Source organism: Elephantulus edwardii, unplaced genomic scaffold (assembly GCF_000299155.1).
Source record: "Elephantulus edwardii isolate Elephantulus edwardi_28Jun2011 unplaced genomic scaffold, EleEdw1.0 scaffold00358, whole genome shotgun sequence".
NCBI classification, from domain to species: domain Eukaryota; kingdom Metazoa; phylum Chordata; class Mammalia; order Macroscelidea; family Macroscelididae; genus Elephantulus; species Elephantulus edwardii.
Window position 1 is genome coordinate 724,221 of NW_006400108.1, and position 19,799 is coordinate 744,019.

A 19,799-nucleotide genomic window follows, 5' to 3' on the forward strand; every position below is an offset into this window, starting at 1 on the left:
GGGAAGACCCTCTATGAGGTGGACTGATTCAGTGACTGGCGTAACTGGGATGGGTGGGTCAGAGGCAGTGTGATTGGCACAGGATAGAGCAGGGTATAGGGCTGTTGTACATAGGGTCGTTACGAGTTGCAAGTGACTCAACGGCACATAACAACAACAATCAATCCCTTATTGGTGTTTAGAAGATGACTGTCTAGAATTACATCTCTGACTAGACTTGAATCTCCAAACCTTGAGTCAGCAGATGAGTATTCAAGTCCACTGTTGTCAGGTGGATCTGACTCCTAGTGACGCTGGATCGTGTTTCTAAAGCTATAAGTCATTACAAGAAGAGACTGCCATCTTTCTCACAAAGAGCAGACAATAACTCGAACAGTAGTAGCCTGATACATAGCCTGGTATATCATACACAATATGTCATCAAATGATGTTAATGTCATGGAGTTGGTTACAACTCTTATCAACCCTATGAACAACAGATCTGACCCTCCCTGTCCAGTGACATCTTCATCATCTGACTCCACAGTGACAGTGTGTCAATCCATCATGTTTAGGGTCGTCCTCACTCTCTGACACTTTACCTTTCCCAGCATGATGTCTTTTCCCAAGGACTGACCTCCCCTGACAAAATGTCCAAAGTATGTAAGATGAAGTTTCATCCTCATCTTTAAGAGACACCCTGGTTGCACATTGTTCAAAACATATACGTCTATTCTAGGGAACCTTCTAGTTTCTCCATCATCCTCCTAAACAAATGGTTAAAATCAATAACTAACTTTTCTAAAGGCTACAAGTTTTTTCTCCCACGAATGTTTCTGGTCTCATTTGCTGTCCTCAAAGACCAATGTGGAGAACCACATTCAGTCAAAACAGGAACCAGAGTAATCAAGATTCATGCTGACAGAGAAATCTGAAACAGGAAGAACCATCTAACTCTAATTCTACGAAGACATTGGTGGGTTAGTTGGTAGAATTCTCCCCTTCCATGCAAGAAGCCTGGGTCTGAGTCAGAAGAACTCAGATCTGACCCTTCTGTGGGTTTTCAGAGGCTATAAATTGTACAGGAGGAAAGTATCCATCTTATTTCTGCAGAGCAGCTGTTAGATTCAAACCACATGTCTTTGGGTTGTCAGCGTAACTCCTTACCCCTAACCCATCAGAGCTCCCTATCTAATTTCCTAGGGAGGGTTAAAAACAAAATTCCTGATTTGCTCATCAACTGTTTGCCAGACTGGTGAAAGGCAGGCAGGTAAAAACTGGAAGTGTGTGCACAGGGAACTGTCACTACCTCTGCAGCTTGGTCAACTCCAAACCGATCATTTGTGCCTCCCAGGCACTTTTTGTCTCTCAGCCTCAAGACGACACGCCAACAGTAAAAGAAATGTGAGCAGATGCACCTATTAAATATGTAAACTACACATCTCTTCCCGCTGAGAAGATGCATTTATTTCTAAGGGGTGCCGGAAGATGTATTTCTAAGGGGTCTGTCTAACATAACGACAGACAGGTGGGGGGGGGAATCTACCATGAATTAGCACAAAGGGTGCAAGTGAGTCCATCACAACAGCTTTCCCCAGAAAACAGATGCAAGCTAATTAAAAATCCTGTTTCTTTTCTTTAAGCGAATTCCTCAGGTTTTGCTGATTAGCAACTAATAGCTCTGTCATCTGAGCTAGGAAACATAAGGAAGAATACCAGTGATATGTTTTCAATCAAAACATTTGCACGGGCAATGAATCATATTTTCCATGAGGAATCATAGTCGGGGAGCAGAAACGGGCAGAAGGGAAGCAATGGGCACAGAAGTGCAAAGGAAACCTGAAATTTTAGAAAAGAGGCACCTTCCTAGGCATTTATGAAGCCAGCAGGGCTATGACACAACCAGTAAATCTAGAAACACCACACAAAAGTCTCCGCAGGAATCATTAAGGAAACGAGCCTCTTCACAGGAAGACGGGAGACCAAAAAACACGTGTTTTCTCTAACAGGGAAAAGAATAAAACTTAACTGCTGGCCAGGGCGCAGAAATGCTTTAGCCATTATGTCACCTGCCTTTGTGAGTTTATAAAAGAAGAAATGCACCATAGTAAATGAAGGCAGGGGGTGAGCGGATAGGGTTGGTAATAGTTGTCTACAGATGGAGTAAGGGAAGAAGAAAGCCGATGAGAAAGCTCTGGCCAGGAGATACCAAGTTCTTGTTCTGACTCAGGTTCAAGCAGGCAAGGCCCCCCAAGTCTGGCCCTGCCTATGTTTTGCCAAATTATAAAGTGCTAGTGATCCCACAGCAGCAAGGCTGTCAGCACCAGGGCAGGCCTGAGCCTCAAGGCCTGAGTGGCTCCCTCCTCCCTGATCCACGGCCCAAGCACAGCCACACTTCCCAGAGGACATCTCCATCGCCCCAACCCAGGGGGAGTTTTTTGAAAAACACATGTGGCAAATATCTGAGCTATCTACTGACTCTAGATTTTCTTCTCTCTTTTTAAGTCAAAGCCGCAAAGCCTAAAACACAAACTAAATTTTGTGAAAAGGCAATACCACCTTCACAAGATCATAAAATTTTCTGCCATAAAATCTTACAGATGTCCTTCTGAGGGAAAAAGAACGCTTTCCCTTTTCCAGACTTACAGGAAGCCTGCCCACACTTACAAAATACAAAGTTAGTATATATAGAAGCACAAATTAGGAATCTTGAAAACTCCACATTTTCCAGCCGCAGAGAAGCAGAGGGACTGCTATGTTTATACACCCCCACTATGTAGAATAAAGGAGTCCATCTTTTTCAAGCAGAGCCAGCAAACCACTCAAGGAAGGCAATGGCCTAGTAACATGCTTCTGGACTTTGAGCTACTAAAGGCCAGCTACGAATTTGTATTCTTGAGAGTTTCAGAACTCATAGCAGCTTTACATCACCAATAATTATACCTGGTCAAAACTTCCCATCTCTTTAAAAAGATTTCTTTCACACACTAAATATTTTGCATGACTTTTAGCGTCAAATCAGAATTAGCTTTATCTAAGGATTACATCTGAAGAAGATAAACTATACCACAAAATGCCTAAAATATTTATATACAAATTTATTCAATAATTCAGCAAACTTAATTCATTGCCAGAGTCAGAAGTGACTCTCAGATGATTCTCCAGCAGGCTGTTGGGCTGTAAATTACACAAGACTGTCCATCCTCTTCCCTCAGAGCATCTGGTGGGTTAGAACCACCTGCCTTTGGAAACCAACTCCTTTTCCACGAGGCCACCAGAGCTGCCTGCTCTAACATGGTGACCATAATTAAAATCACTGAACACACTGAAAAAGTTAACACAGCAAACATTTTGCTATGCTTATTTTTTACCACAGCACATTTAAAAATTGCTTGCTATACTAGTAGAAAATTAAATAAACCTATCCTATCTCACTCTCGCAAAGTTAGCATAAAGTATTTTTAAATTACTTATTCTGAATAAATAATATTGTGTCTTTAATTATTAAGAATATATTAATTTTGTATCTGAATTACATAAAACACTTTCTGGTAAGAATTTAAAGTGTTAGGAGCTCTCAAGTTCATTTAAAAGCTTAAAAACTGCTTCACTTACAAAGCAAAAAAGATGAGACAACAAACTTGGGATTCAGTGAGAAAGGGTAAGTTCAGAAGGTCACAGAACACAGTTCTACACATGCCTATCCTCTTCCTACAGTTTACAACCTCCTCCTTCTCTAATGTCTATTTACAGAAGCCTGTGCTCTCAGGAAAGAGCTGAGGAGGCAGGCAGAGAACAGCTAGTCCACATTGAACCTAACAGCAAAAGCATAAACGTGATTTGCTTTATCAGTGAACTAACTGCATACAATTGAGGATGACGGAGAAGGAACAGGAATAAGAGGTGAAGAAAAAGTGAAAATAAAAATGGAAAAAATGAAGGCAAAGGAAAGCTCTCCTTAATTCTGAGGAACTTAATGTATATTAAACACACTAAAGACAGTATATTAAATATTGTATTGGCACTGTCTTTTAGAATTCTCACTCAAATTCTCTGAGTATGCATTATATTATCAACCCCTGTCTGAACATTATAAAATGATCCTCACCAGGGTCAACACATTTGGCCACGGTCACGTAACCAGTAAGTGGTAAAGCTACAACATAACTCAAATCCATGACCGGAAGCACCAGCCTCCAGTTCTCTCTGTTCATACTATGTTATATAATGCTACTAGTTCTTTACAACCAATTGGGATGGCTGGTGAAAAGTTATCATAGAGGAGCTCTGAGTGGCACAGTCCGTAGTGGGGTGCTTACTGAGGACCCAAAGGCTGTATGTCTCCTGCAGTTCAAATCCATCAGCAGCTACAAGAGAAAGATGGAAAATCTATCATACAATCTATAGTCTTGGGAACTCAACGGAGCTTTGAGTCAGAATCAACTAGATGGTAGTGAATCTGAGGGTTTTATGAGTAAAGTTACCACATAATTTTTAAAGTGGCTTGAATAATACGATGGGGAAAATCTGGAGAACAACCATCTTACTGGCAGTTATGGCCCCAAAACAAACTGATATGAATGAATTCAAGTCCCACAAGAGCAAGCTGCAAGTTGAACGGTGCCAAGCGTAACCATAAGTTAACGGTTATCTGCCCACATTCTTCAGCCAAAAAACAAGTCCTCGTCAGCTGTCCTGATTAATTAAATACATCACTAATTGGTGGGCATCTGGGAAGGAAAACAAAACACAAATATGAGGTGGATAAAGTTTTCTTCACACACAAGGACAAAGGAAGCAGGGAGCTTGTTGTGGTTAACAGTCTAGACGATGTTTTGTTGGTTTGGTTTGGTTTGGTTTGGTTTTATAAGAAAGTTAAATATTAGGTACATAAAGATAGGCAGGAAATAGGCAGGACTCCCTTACATTTTCTGCATAGATATTTAGCAGAGACCCACAAAACTCAGACGTGTGCTCAGGGAAAAAATCCTACCAATACTCTTCCAAACCTTTACGACCAAAAGAAAACAAATACAAAATAAACCATTAATGAGTGAAGGAACAGGATGTGCAGCTACATCTCCCCTTCCTTCCAACATCTGTAGAAACATCTGCAGCAAGAGGACTTTTAAAACCGAGAAATGGCCCTTTTTAAAGAGAAGTCGTGGCCTTTTCAAACAGCCTAGAAGAATTCATAAAACCTCTCTTTCATGCTTCTGACCACTTTAAAACAAAATGCTCTCGCCACTTAAAAAAATAATGTATCTTCCAGCCTTTTCAACAATATAAACTGGTCCGGGGAAAGCGGTTGCACAGTCTCAAGGTTGTGTGAGGTTCTTTGATCTGCACCCTGATGAGTGAACATTCCTCTTTGCTGCAAGCCAACTAATGAAGGGATGAAATTAGCTTTTATCCTGGGCACTTTCTCAAGCAAAAAACCATGCGCTAATCAGCTGTCCTCACTAATCAGTCATCTGGCTAATGACCTTTTGCCTTCACACACTAAAATTTCTGAATGATGTGGAAAAAGGGAAACACAAACCAGTCCCCCTTTCTGGAGCTCAATGGATCATCTGGAATCAGAGCTTCGAAGGTTAAGTGGTGAGCCTGTATCCTGGCTAGGTGATAAATCTCTAATCAGGAACTGCAAACTTTAGTTCTCAACCTCAACCTGAGCTTCATTACTCCGCTGCCAAATTGCTGTTTTTAACTAGAAACAGGCCGAAGATAAAGTCAACTCAGATATTTTTCTGTATGGTTGTACCTTAGGAGAAAACCATCCAATATTGGTGCTCATGAAGCCTATTTCATTTTGAAAGCTACATAATTGCTGGGCAGAGAGCTTCAAAAGTATGTAGTATGATGGTTAGAGGAAAGCAGTGAGGAGAAAATCTTTCATATTAAAGAGTTTAGCATTAATTTGTTCAAAGTGGTTTGTCATTCCCCCTTCCTTCACAATTACACACCAAGTCATTACGATTGGGAGTAACTGCTGTCAAAAATCTCTTTCACAACACACCACCATTAGCCAGTTCCTTCCTGTATCATCTACTTGAGTAGAAAAAATCTGGTTCCAGTTCCCAGGAAACAACCCCTATGGACTAGCCACAAATGGGCCACCTTTCCAAAGGCTACCCTACTGAGGCCTGAAGAGGCTTAAGCAGTTGAGGAAATACTGCTTTTTAAAAGGTCAGGAAGTAGAAGTGAAAAAGAAAGTGGTAAGAAAAGCAACTTTTTTAAAATTGTTTTTGTGGTTTAATACAAACCAAATAATTTATTCACAAATTCATACATACAGGCACGCACACGCACAAACACACAGAATGGCATAAAAAACTTACGGTAGTGGGGCTCCATGTACCCGTTCCTGGGGTCCATGGCAAACACTGTCCCACGGTAAGGGACAGAGGGCTCGGCCAGGTGCGGGATGGACCCATGGATCTCCTTCTTGATCAGCGAGGCCCTCTCATCGCTGGATGTTGAAGGCTCCTCGCTGATCTTGCTGAGGCCCTGGACGCTCTGCGGCTGCATAGCGACTGCGTTTCTCCTCTCTCTGTGATAGGTCTGTCCAGGACCTTCATCCTCTAAAGAACAAAGAACAAGGAGAGACACTGTGATCCACTTTAGGGAGCAACTGAAAACGAGAAATACATTCAGTTTCTCGCTACATAACTCCCCAACCCTAACAAGCCTAGTTCTCATTTATGGCAACCTCTAAATCTCCACTGTGATATCTGTAAGACAAAATAGCTTATAAATAAAGGTCCAAACTACAAATGGGAGGATGAAGAGGAGCAGGAAATGAGCCTATTAAGTTGAAATGTAGGGGGTCAGCAAATTATCATCACCAGCTTACAGCTGAATTTGTCAGTGAAGCTATTAATCATGGGCTTACAAATGGCCCTTTAAGTCTAAGTTAGAACTAGACATTTCTCCAGCCTAAGAAGGAAGGGTCCAGAGTCCCTTTCTACAAGAGGGAAAGGCCTCTCAGAGTAAAGCCAAGTCCAGCCATCCATCCACTCCTCTTTGGGTGGCTCTAGGTGGTAAAGGTTCTTTTGTGACTTAAGAGGATGACATGTTAAAAGCAATTCATGTTTTCATTTCTCAGGTCAGAATTGGTAACTCCCTGACAAGTTTCAGAGTCAGTAAATGGGCAGAAATCTCATTGGATGCAGGGATAAAGGCATCAATAATGGAAGTCTGTCATACCCCACGGGAGATGTTCCAGCTCTTCCCATGCCACAGACCTAAAACCCAGGGTGGAAAATGTGTGTGACTAGAAGTCCATGTGAGAAGGTCCTATAGTGGAAAAAGGCAGTTGTGACCTATGTACATGATGTGGTGAGACCTTTATTTCTTCAAACAAGTGAGGAACAGGATGTCAAAATTCCACGTATACTTTGTATTCTAGCTACCTAGCACATCACTTCTCTTTGATCTTTAAGAACTTTCCATCTATCCATTATAGTTTTCTGTAAATGTTGACTGGATGACTTTCTGGATCAAAGAACTAATGCATAAAATAAAACCAGGCTATCTGAATCTGCAACAAGTGGATCATTCATTGTTAGGATCATGTGGCTTAGTACAGGAGCCCGCCGCCCCCCCCCCCCCAGGAACAAATGAGAGCTCGTGTTAAGTGTGTCTTTAAGTTGAATTTGCAGGTAAATCAGAACAGGTGCATACAGGTATTTAGCCTTCACACAGGAAAGACACCTAGTGGCAGCACTTGGCTGCTAACCGGAAGGTCTAGAGTTCAAATAGCAACATGGGCAGGGCAGTTCTACTTTGACCCATAGTATCACTAAGAGTGGGACTTGACTTGATGGCACCAGGCTTGAGTTTCTAAGGTAATATAAGAAAGAGCCCTGATGACACAGTGGTTAAACTCTCAGATGCTAACCCAAAGGTTGGCAGTTTGAACCCACCAGTCGCACTGAGGGAAAAAAGAGGTATCAGGCTTCTTCTGTAGAGATACACATCATTGAAAACAGTAAAGGACAGTTATACTGTGCCTTTGTGGTCACTAGGAGTCAGAATCCACTCAACAGCAACAGGTACTTCTGGTTGCTACAAAGAAGATTCCAAGCTTTTGCAATGATTTTAAAGCTACACATGCTGCAAGTGGAGGTGATGGTGATGAAGAATTTGTCGCAATTCTTTCAAAGTGAGGGCAAATACAAGTTGTCTAATATCCAGCAATTGGACAGTCTTTACCTAGGGACTTCTAGACAAACTTTGCTTTTAAGGAGCACTGTGCTCTAGTTGGTAAGTGCTGATGATGGAAACAAAGTTGTCAGGCCACTGCTCAGATACTACATTTTAAAATGGTATTCCATTCTATATGGGGCGGGGGTGGGGGGGGATGCATTTGGACTTAATAAGATTTAAGAAAGACATTTTGAACACCTCTTATCCAAATATATAAACTATGGCAGATATATCTAGTTGAGCGACCCATAACAACAAAAAAAAAATAATGATGCGTTAGCAGCTTCACAGCTCATTGTATAAATTCAATAGAAAGTACAACTACGAACACAGACAAATATGGAAAACACGGAGTATTAGCTACTGCTTTGTGCTGACTAATGGCTTGGCCTACCTAAAGTTAGAAGCAACTTTACTTTTCTTCCTCCTTCTGGGACTTGAAGAAATAAACTACTTTTTTTTTTCAGCCTCCCAAACGATTTGCAAAACAGAACAGACAACGAGGTATGTTTCATCTGAATTCGCTGACTACTGCCTGTAACAGTGAAACATTCTTTTAATATTGTTTTGTACTGATTGTGACCCTGAAGCCTTACAGTTATGTAATAAAAGTTTAATCCATCCAGTAATTAGTGGGAGGGGGTTCAAGTGGAACCCTACATTTTCACATCTTCTGGCCTTTACAGAAATAATTCAAATCATATGCTTTTGGCAATCTAAAATCAAAGTATGACATTAAAATTAAAAAAAAAAAAACCAACCCTGAAGAACCCTACACTGTTACTTGCCCTCTGACTAATACTTTTACACATTATTCCACCTGTGGGTTTCATTAACAGGGAAACTGCAGGTTATAGACTGGTGTTTTTCAGTTATGTAAAGGCCAAAGGGTGTCACAAACATTAAAACTTATAGTACATTTAATAAAAATTCCTATAACCTACAAATAGCCCAGGTCATATTTTCCACTAACTTGCTCACTGTATAAAACTGTTCTTTCAAATTTCAACTCCAAGTGAACTTCTAGCACTGAGGTCCACAATCTGTAGAATGGGGCTTCCTATTTGGAAGGTGAGAAAATTACTTACCAAGACAAGGGGCTACCTCTTTGGGCTGTGACACATAATTAGCTTTCACTGGGAAAGTTGAATAACCCAAGCTCAACTAATCTGTTCCAGGCTTACTAGAGGATTTCCTTAACTATATCTTCCTGAAATAATTTTGTATTCTTTTCCCAAATACCGGCAGACTCTAGGTTACAAACATTCAACCTCTAGACAACTGGAAAAGTGGACTCGTCCTTTCCTGTTATGTAAATTTGTCCTCGCTATAAAACCATATGTGCTAACACCTATTGGCAATCTTCATCACAATCAACTTTACTTGCTGCATGTGCAGCTTTTAAATCCTTGAAAAGGCTTTGGACCTTCTCTTGCATTAAAGTAAAGCCAAATAAGAATTGCTGGGAAAGGCAGAGGAGCAGTTAAAAAGAGGAAGACCGTCAATGAGAAGGACTGACACAGCGACAATGATGGGCTTGCACACGGCAGAGACTGGGAAGATAATGCAGGACAGGGAAAGTTCAGATCTACTGCTCATGTCACTATGAGTCATAGTCAACTAGATGGCACTTAACAACCACTTAAGAAATGTACGCAATTGTTCCAATTTATCTGTAAATTCATACAGGAAGAGATCTCCTTCCTATCTAGAACCGCTTGTCATATCTCAGTTTTTAGCTCTCTTTGTAAAAACGACTTGAATCCAAAGTAACTGAGAAATAGGCATATCCTGGCCAGACACCCTCAAATTCCAGGGAGAAATAAGTAGTGGGCTGAGGGCAAAAAGGGGTGACAAGTGGAAGTGAGGGTGCCTTTTTGGCTAAATTATTTTCCTAATTAGAGTTAACCTAACGTATGTGGATGTAAGGTATGCCAAGACATAATCAAAGTTTTAATATTTAATTCAGGACAAATAAAGCCATTCCACTAGTATAAAGTTAAGCAGAGGAGCATTTTAATGTGGAAATTCTCTTCATAAGACTGACTTGTACAACAGTCAATGCTGATGCTACCACATTTTACACCCCCACCCCGCACCCCCCTGCCCTGGGAAATCCCAGAAGAGAACAAGTTCATGAAGTTTACCTCGAAAACTGAGCAGCTTTTGATTGGCATTCACATGAGAACTTGACAATATACATGCTCCAGAATACAAACAGCTACAAGCTTGAAAGCACTTGCTATACCATGAAAGGGAAACTTTTCTATGCAATATTCCTGCCTGCTCTTAAAAATTCAGCAACCACTTCAGAAAGCCAAAAGACAAAGCTGTCTAATCTTGTTCAGTTGAGCCGAATAGTTCAATAAAGTTTGAGAGTCCCGGCAGACAGGCTACGCCAGGCCAAATTATTGACAGAAACATACTGTCCACCATGGCAACAAGTAGAAGTGGACTGCAAAAATGTAAGCAAACAGCCCACGGATCCAAGAGAATCTGCCAATAGACTAACAGCCAAACACAAGACGACTGTTAGCACTGCTCAGTATTTAACAGCTGCAGGCTAGGGGTCAACCTGAAACAGTCACTTTACTGAAGTTTCTGAGGAAAATTATTTTCAATACTGTCATCATAATCCTGCTCTGTGCCTCTTTCCTTCTGTATATATGTACTCAAGTGGAAGATACAAATCCCTGCCCCCAAACGAAGACTTCCCCAGAACACCATGTCTTAGAAATTCTCCCAGATTTTCCAGACTCATCCAAAAGAAACCAACAGCTACTTGGACGCCCTCAGTGTCATACTCTCCAGAAAACCAAAAGTTGCATCACTATAAAAGTTGCTCAGAAAGTTTAAAATGAAAAAGGTTGAAAGTAAGGAAATCATGTTGCTGGAGGCAGGGCTCCATGAAGTGCTGCCTGGCTAGTGGGAGACTGGACACACTCATCCAAGCAGAGGGAGCTTTTTCACCTACAACTTGAGAGGAAAGTTCCAGAGGATTCTTCTCACACAGAAATTACAACTTGACAGTGCCTCACTAACTAAGGACACCTGTCACCCTAAGAGCATGAACGTGTTTGGGAGTTCACAGTACACGTGTCCCTCCACCTTTAACATCCATTTTACCCTGTTCTCCTAAGCCCCCTTTTTATTTCCCCCAAGATGAAGCATGAAAGAGAATGATACTCACAACTCAGTCCCCGGGTTTTGGCTAGCTACTTTCTGCCAACTTCTTTTGGTGAGCTTTCTCTAGCTGTGCAGACCCTATAGGAGCATTCTTGGTGCCTCTCTGCCTCCCTCTCCCCGTCTCTCCCTCTCCCTCGCCTTCCCTCTCCCTCACCCTCTCTGAGGCAGCGCTGCTCCCATTAGAGGAATTAAAAGTGGTTGGAGCCATGCTAAATTTAACAAGCTCATTAGTATTCTTTCTGTGTGCTTCCTAGTGAACTCTCCCTATTCAAGCCCCTCTCTCCAGCAGAAGGGTCAGGCGGCTAATCATTAAATCAAACTAATGTCACCCTATCACAATCAGCCTGAGAGAAGGAGGGTTTATTATTTCAGTTTATGCTAAATAAACGGTTTTACAAATGGTCTCCAAGCAAGGTCAACAGCAGCTTCAATTACAAGACAAACTTAACAAGAGTTGCTATAAACCAAGTACTCCGTGTTGACTTAAGGACAGGCTCAGCTCCACATATTGCCACTAGTGGGATTGTACAGGAATGCATATTGTAAAATAAAGAAGGGGTGAGCTCTTTTCTTTGCCAGAATTTGCCACTGCACAGCGACTCCTCATTCACCTCTCTCCAACCAGCTAGCCGCTCAGCTCAATTCACCCCACACAAAGGCTGGAGCCCAGACCTCAATGGACCGAGGGAAACATGTTCAAAACTAGGCTCTCTATTGTGACTGAATTTCTTAACATCTTTTCAAAAAGCGGAGAATGCCTTGAGGCTAAAGGAAGAAACAGGCTAATGGTGAATTGGGAATTCTGAGCAAATTTCAGAGCCCTTTCCTCCTAGCTTTTGAGGTTGAAAGCAAGCTCTTTCCTTTCAAGTTTCAAAGTCCTTTTTCCTCCCGCAGTGTCACAGAAGGATTTGAAAAGAAGGTAATTGTGCTCGCAGTCTCCCTGATCAGAGCTTACGTCCTATTTCTGGTATTTCGGAATACTTCTTGCAATAATAGTGCATATAGCTCAATCCCTTAACCGGCCTGCACTCTGCATTTGCTCATTAAATGAACAATTGCGGGTATAAAATGCCTTTTATGTTCAAGGTCTGGATATAAGATAAGCATTCTAGGGCACTAAATTTGGTTTACTAAGGAAATTCTCCATCATTAAATTACAAAACTGAAGTCAGAATATCAGGCTTTCCCAGAAAAGTAGCACTCAGGTTGCGGGGAACCAAAATGAAGGGGGGGACAGGTGGGGGCAGGGCACAAAATGCTGAGTGGAGGGAGGGGAGATGGACATTCAAATTTTTAATCAAATGGACCTCTAATATCAAAATATTATTTTAATGTTTAAGAAGATCTGGGTATGGTGAAACCTCATTATTTCTATATTTAAGGGCATAACGGAGTCATCTTCAAATTAATTAAAACACAGAAAGGGGCTCAATACATATGTAGATCACTCTGACTGACTCCTTATGCAAACACCTAAGACTCCCCCAGTCCCCCCATAACACCATGCTTTATAATTTATATCACTTTGTTTAATTCTCACAGCAAGCCAACGATGGGCACAGAACAAGGTCTGAGATCTAGAGTTCTGATCAGAAAGAGGGCCTTCCAACATGGTGAGTAGGAAGGTGAAAAAGCCACACTGGCCACAGGCTTATGAACATCTTCCACCCCACTTCACCCTCCTATATCAGTAAAACGGAGAAAAAAAAGTTACATTCTCAAGAACCTAAATTTTCAAAGCTCAACTACACTATGAAGTTTTGATCACATACACTCATTCTGGAAGAAACAGTGAAAAAGGCAAGAATAAAAACTGCAGGATGCTTTATAGGAATTCAAGGATGACACTGGACTTGTAGTAGTGTAGTCTGTAGGGCACTGACTGCACTACTTACTAACCAAAGGGGCCTCACAGTTCTAACCTCTGCAGGAGAAAAATGTGTAATCTCCTCCCATGCAATTTACAGGCTCCAGAAACTCACTGGAGGGTCAGCTATATTGGTGGCTCTCTAGCACTATCTCACCATCCATGCCACTTACTCTATCAAGTCAGTTTAGCCCTCCTTCAGCTGTCTGAGGATGCAAGCTGCAACAGGAGAGGCAGTTATCTTTCTCTTGAGATGCTCCTTGTGGATTCGAATCACCAGAGATACAAAGCCTTTTAGGCTTGCAGTGCAACTCACTACAGAACTAAGGAGGAGGCCTATGTTCAACTCCAGCCAGGACACCTCTAGGGCAACCACCCATCTGTAAATGAAGGCTACAATGTGTCGCTATGATGCTGAACAAGTATCAGCAGTTTCTAGACCAAGATAAAGGCCTAGGATCAACTTCTGAAAATACACCAATGAAAACCGGTGTGGAACAGCAACTAATTATGGGGATAGTGAATGGGGCCACAACTCAACAGCCGTCTCTAGACAGCTAAGGACAACAATGGAACTCAGCATCTCAGTTCCACAGTGTAACAACAAAACCTCAGTGCTTTCCTTCCCAAGCTTAAAGACCCCTGCTTACCTTACACAGCACTACAAGTTCATACTATAGTGTCTAAATGGATGTCTTCACATGCCTTCATAAGCTTAGGGTTCTCCTTATTCATTAGAGCAAGAAAGCCATCATTTCCTGACTGTCTCCCTACCTTTGGAAAAGACATTATTTCCTTGCCTTCTGCTATGAATTTGTTGCATCTTGTCAGTGTTTGTTTGTTTTTTGTCGTGGGTTTATTTATGATTTATTTTAAATGAGGGACAAAGACATCCAAGCCATCACTTCTCTATTTCAGAATTTGTCCCAAGACCTGGACTATGGAGAACAGAAATGAAGAAACAATGACAGTACAGTATTCTCATAAGTATTGTAAAATTCTGGTAGGGAAAAGAAGTAGAGTTACTGTTGTTTTTAGGGGCTGAATATGCCTTCTTCCCATGAAGACTGCAGTTATGCCTCGGCTCCCTTAGAATGCCTAGAGCCGAGCTTCAAAAAGGAGTGAGCAAACAATGCCTTCTCTAAGAACATTTCCAATACCCCTGGGGTCAGCCACTGCCCTTATGCGGCTACACATACATCTCATGGTGACAGTGACTGATGACAGAAGGAAAACCCAGATGGATCAGGATTGAACGCTCTGCTTTGTGTGCAACCTATAAACCACATGGCTGGGCCTGCCACAGAGAAGGCTACCCACCCAGCACAGCGGAAGCTGGAGGAATCAAAGTGACAAAGCTCCCTCCTCTCCTCAGCAGCTCTCTTCCCACCATCATCAACCAGGCTGTCCCAAGGTGAAACGAAGGATTATTTTAACACTTTGCTGAGGAACAAAACCAGCCTAGACTGACAGCATCCCCCAAGTCTTTCACTGGAAACTTTGCTCCAAAGGGCAAGAGGGCAACAGAGCAACAGCAGATGAGTGCTCACTCCATCCAAGACAAAATTCTTGCCTAACTCCCCATCTGCTCAGTTTACAGGGCTCCATTCATCTTCAAAAGAAGTTCCCAGGAGAGCAGAGAGTGGGCAGAAAAGGCAACATGAGAATTCAGATAAACGAAAATGCGAAACCTGAAATGGCCATCACCCTCCTGGCAGCAAAGCGAGCTGATGGTATGCAGAGCAAGCAGCCTCCTGCCCTTTGAAAAGATAATAACAAGGATGAGGCAGCACCACCTATCTGGAGCATCAGGAGCTGATAACACTATCAGTCTGTCTGAGGCCTTGCCAAGCATGCCTGGGGCTTGCAGGTTTCCATCACAAATCAGGAGACCACCACTTCAACTCTGCACCCAAGAGGACGAGGTTTTTTTGGTTTTTTGTTTCTTTTTTTTTTTTTTAAGAAAATGGAGTTTTGTGCAATCATATACATTGTGTTTTATGCAATCACTCACATACATTGTGTTTTATACAATTACTTACTATTGATCATGCCTTTTATCACCCTCTCATCAAATCCCCACTGTACTTTCATGCCCACCTCCTTTTCTGTTTCCCCTTCCCTTCTGAGCAGTTGTACATAACCTGTTCCTATTTGCTACCTGTTGTCCTTTTTCCAATTTTCCCCAGGTTGATCCTCCTTGCTCTGATCCTTCACAATGCTCCCTAACTGTACATTCTGTCTTGCTATTCTGATTCTCCCATACCTGATCTCCCTAGTTACTCTCCTATTTTCACAGTGATAGTCTAATATAATATTTGTGACTGGGCTACTTCACTTAGCATCGTCCTCCAGACTTGCCCATGCTGCGTTACTAGTTTATGAATTGGTTGTTCCTTAGTCCTTAGTGCTTATTTTATCATGTGAATCTGAAACAAACTTCATTTGTTGATGGGCATTTGGGCTGTTTCCATATTCTTGCTACCACGAATAATACTGCAATACATATAGGTGTACATATCTCCATTTGTACCCTGGCTTATTTCCTCAGGGTATATATATTCCTAGTAGTGGAATAGTTGGGTCATATGGGATTTCTATATTCACCTTTTTTCAGGAAGTGCCAAACTGCCTTCCACAGTGGTTGTGTCATTTTACATTCCCACCAGCAGCACATGAGATTTCCAATCTCTCAGCATGAGAAGACGCTTCCAAGTGGTGATGACAGAGACTTGGTTAAGGGCCTAAGATTTTGTTAACTATTACACTGAACACACAGGGACATCTAAGTACAAGCAAAAAACAACCGGAGTCATCATCTTTCAAAATTCTACACAGCAAGCACTCACTAAAGGCACTTGGAAAGGGAGAAAAAAGGAGGCCCCTGAAAAGGTCAAATAGCTCATTCCCAAGGACCGCCCTAAAAGCAGATGGTGGAATCTTCTTACCCATACTGCAGAACAAAGCCCTGGCAATTGACTTCCATAAAGATGGAAACATTTCTAACAGAAACACATTGTCATCAAGATGACTCCAAGTCACGGCAACCTCATATGCTATAGAGAACTGCTACCCAGTCTTCCTGGTTATAATCTTTACAAAAGTTCACCAGCTCTTTCTTCAGCAGTATCAATGAGTAGGTTAAAATAAAAATTTTTAGGTGAGGAGTTAATAGCAAACTACGTGTACCTCTCAGGCACTTTATTCCATAAAGATTACAGTCAACAAAACTTTACAGAACAGTTTTACTCTGAGGCACGTGGGTTCACTGTGAGCCAAACCAATTTGGTGGCAACATGTTTGTGGGTTTTCTGTTTTACCCTTGAGAATCTTTTCAAGCTCTCCTTTAAAAGAGAGGAGGAGCGCTTCCTTATTTTCTTTAAGTGTGCCAAGACTCTTCCCGGAATTAAAAATTCTAAAATTTCATGAAGCTACTTCTATTAGCCTGCTATTAGTTGCTAGTCGCTGCTTACACAGAGTGAGTTAATTAGTTACATCAAAGGCAGTACAATAAATTCTCAGGAGGGCCACATTTTTTTCCCTTTCTGCTTAATAGCGCATTTATGCCTATCTGTGAATAACAGTCTCATGAACATTTAGGTATTAGGGATTTCTTTGAAAACTCGGTTTTTAGTCTCTTATAAGAACAAAATTAAGTCTCTCTTACTCTGCACACACAGACCTGAGCAGTTAAGATTCAATAATCAGATCCACAGCCAATACTTCAGTCCAAACAATGAAAGGACTGTTTGTAAAGCCAGTGTGTCCAAGCTCCTGCCACTGCTGCCTACACCCTCCCGAAGAAGCAATGCTATCAGTGTGGGGATCTACCCCAGGCCCCTCTAGGCTGAGCACTCACAGTCTGGCTTTCCTTTAAAGGTAGGAGGAATAAACCTCTGTCCATAACAGCTTCGTCCAGATGCATTTTCAAATAGTGACTCCCAAGTCTGCTCCCCGCTCCCCCACTCTCAACTGCATGACCCAGCAGAAAAGTCCTATTTCCTAATCTGCTTGCCATCTTTCAAACTGCAGGGATCAACACAAATCTAGCTGGCTTCATCTAGTATGTTTCTGTCTTTAAGACAATTATGTAAGGAGAAAGTATGAGCGCATGATGGTTGAGATTATATATTTAATAACATTTATAGAACATATTCTTTCTAGACATCATTATCTCCTGAGCAAGCTAAATATCAAGAACACACCTAAATACCAAGATCGTACTGTTATTCTAATAAAGTTAGTTAGACACTATCCCCACATGACGATGGGGTAGAAGGGAGACGGCAAAAGCCAGGGTAGGTCCCTCTACAGAAACTCCCTCTAGCTACCATTTACTTAGACTTAGTTATGAAATGTGTATGGCTGATCCAGTCAACAGATACTTTAAACTACTCAGTTCTGCTTTTGTACAGCAAAATCATGTTGTTGTCATCATGTGCCATTCTGGTTGACTATGACTCAACTCAGTGACTCTAGGAACAAACAATCTGAACCTTCACCTATCCTCACGATCTCCAATATGCTCCAGCCCAATGTCACAGTCACTGTGTGCTAATCCGTCTTGTTGAAGGTCTTCCTGTCCTTCTTAGCCAGTAAGTATTGTCAATTACCACTCAGAGCAACCCTATATGACACAGTAAAACTGCCTAAGCTATAATCTTTATGGAAGCAGGTGACCAGCCTTTTATTCCACCAAGCTACAGGAGTCACTAGTTGATCTGAATTTCCAACCTTTTGATTAGCAGCAAAGTGTCCAGTTATTCCACCACCAGAACTCCTTAAGCAATGAATGACTATTGAGAAATTAAAATATCATTCCTTGATTCTTGGTAACTTTACTATAGGTGAGGTATGAGTTTGCCAAAGCAGAAAAAAAAATTGTTGATGGGAAATGCAAAACAGTAAAGCCAGTGTGAAAAACAATGTGTCAGGTCCAAAAAAAAAAAAAATACTAGTCATAGAGTTGCGATATGACCCAGCAATTTCACTTCTCCCTATATACTCTAGGAATCTAATAGAACTAACATGAACAGACACAATCAAATCTATGTTCATCATAGCACTATTTATAAACAACAAACATGTCCATCAAAGAATGTATAAGTAAAATGTCGTACACACATACAATGGAGCACTATTCAGTGATAAAAAAGAGGGCGTTTCCAAAACATCTTGAAATATAGGTGAACCTGAAGGGCATTTTGTTTAGCAAAACATAACTCATTGACCAAAAAACAAGCATCTTATGTTCTCACGTAATGAAATAGCATAAATAAGTAAAAAAACACATAAATGAATATTCATTAATGGTTACAGGATGCATTCTCCAGATAGTAAACATTTGTTATTCTGGTGATTGGAAAAGGAGCACTGAATGAAGGTAAAGCACTGATGAAGGTACAGAGTCACTAAAAGTATACAAGAGAAAGGACTGTTGGTAATTGCTATGGCACAATATACAATTCTGAAATAACAGCACAAACTAAAACCTCCCTGTGTAGCTATAATGCATATATGTAGACATATCCTAAAAACCCATCTACTGCAATCAAGACAAGCTCATTTATATTAGCTCTATATGACAGTGTAAACTGCCCCATAGGATTTCAAGGCTGTCAACCTCTATGGGTGCCATCTGCCACATCTTTCTTGCACAAAGTGGCTAGTGGGTTCAAACCACTAACTGTATGGTTATCAACCAAACACTGTAACCACTATGCCACTGGATGGTCTTTATATATGTTTGCTGTTGTTGTTCTTGCTGTTGTGAGATCCTGTCAAGTCAATTCTGACTCACAGTGCACAAGTTACAACAGAAGAAATATTGCCAAGTCATACACTGTACTCACAATCTTTGCTACGTTTGGACCCACTGTTGCAGCCCCTATGCTAGCCTGTCTTGCTGAAGATCATCTTCTTCTCCACTGAACTTTACCAAGCATGATGCCCCCCTCACGGCCCCTCCCAGTCACAAGGCTAAAGTGCACGAGACAAGGACTTGCCAACTTTGCTCTGAAGCAGCATTCTGGCTGCATTTCTACCAACACAGGTTTGACCATTCTTCTAGTAGTCTGTGTTATATTTAATATTCTTCACTAATATAATAATTCAAAGGTATCATTTTTTCAGTCTTCCTCACTATCCAACTTTCATATGCATAAAACACTACTGAAAATATTTTGGGCATATCATAATTTTCAAAATGTTATCTTTGGTTTTGTGTTTGTTTTTGTTTTTAACATTTTAGCAATACATTCAGCAGCTGTGCCTATGTTAATATAAGTGGTAGTTGTGGTGGTGGTGAACAAAGTATCAAAACCTGACAGCATTCGATGCCATCCTCACAATCAATGTGGGCTCAAGCCCACTGTGTCAATCCATCCTGGTGAACATCTTCCCTTTTACTCACTCTCTGCTTTTGCCCGCATGATGCCTTATTTCAAGGACTGACACCTCCTGATAATATGTCAGAGTATAAGAGATGAAGTTTCAACATTCTTGTCTTTAAGTAACACGCTGAATGCATTTCATTTTTAAATTTTTTTAAATAAAA

The 19,799-nt window shown here is 41.3% G+C and overlaps 1 protein-coding gene across 1 annotated transcript in view; it reads right to left on the bottom strand.

Annotated features, from left to right (window-relative positions):
- GLI3 (GLI family zinc finger 3) overlaps nt 1–19,799 on the bottom strand; it is a 435,743-nt gene that overhangs the window by 296,297 nt on the left and 119,647 nt on the right. The window contains exon 2 of the mRNA XM_006902022.1: nt 6,321–6,563. Within this exon, the coding sequence (XP_006902084.1) occupies nt 6,321–6,563 (243 nt within the window). The remainder of the gene's footprint in view (nt 1–6,320; nt 6,564–19,799) is intronic.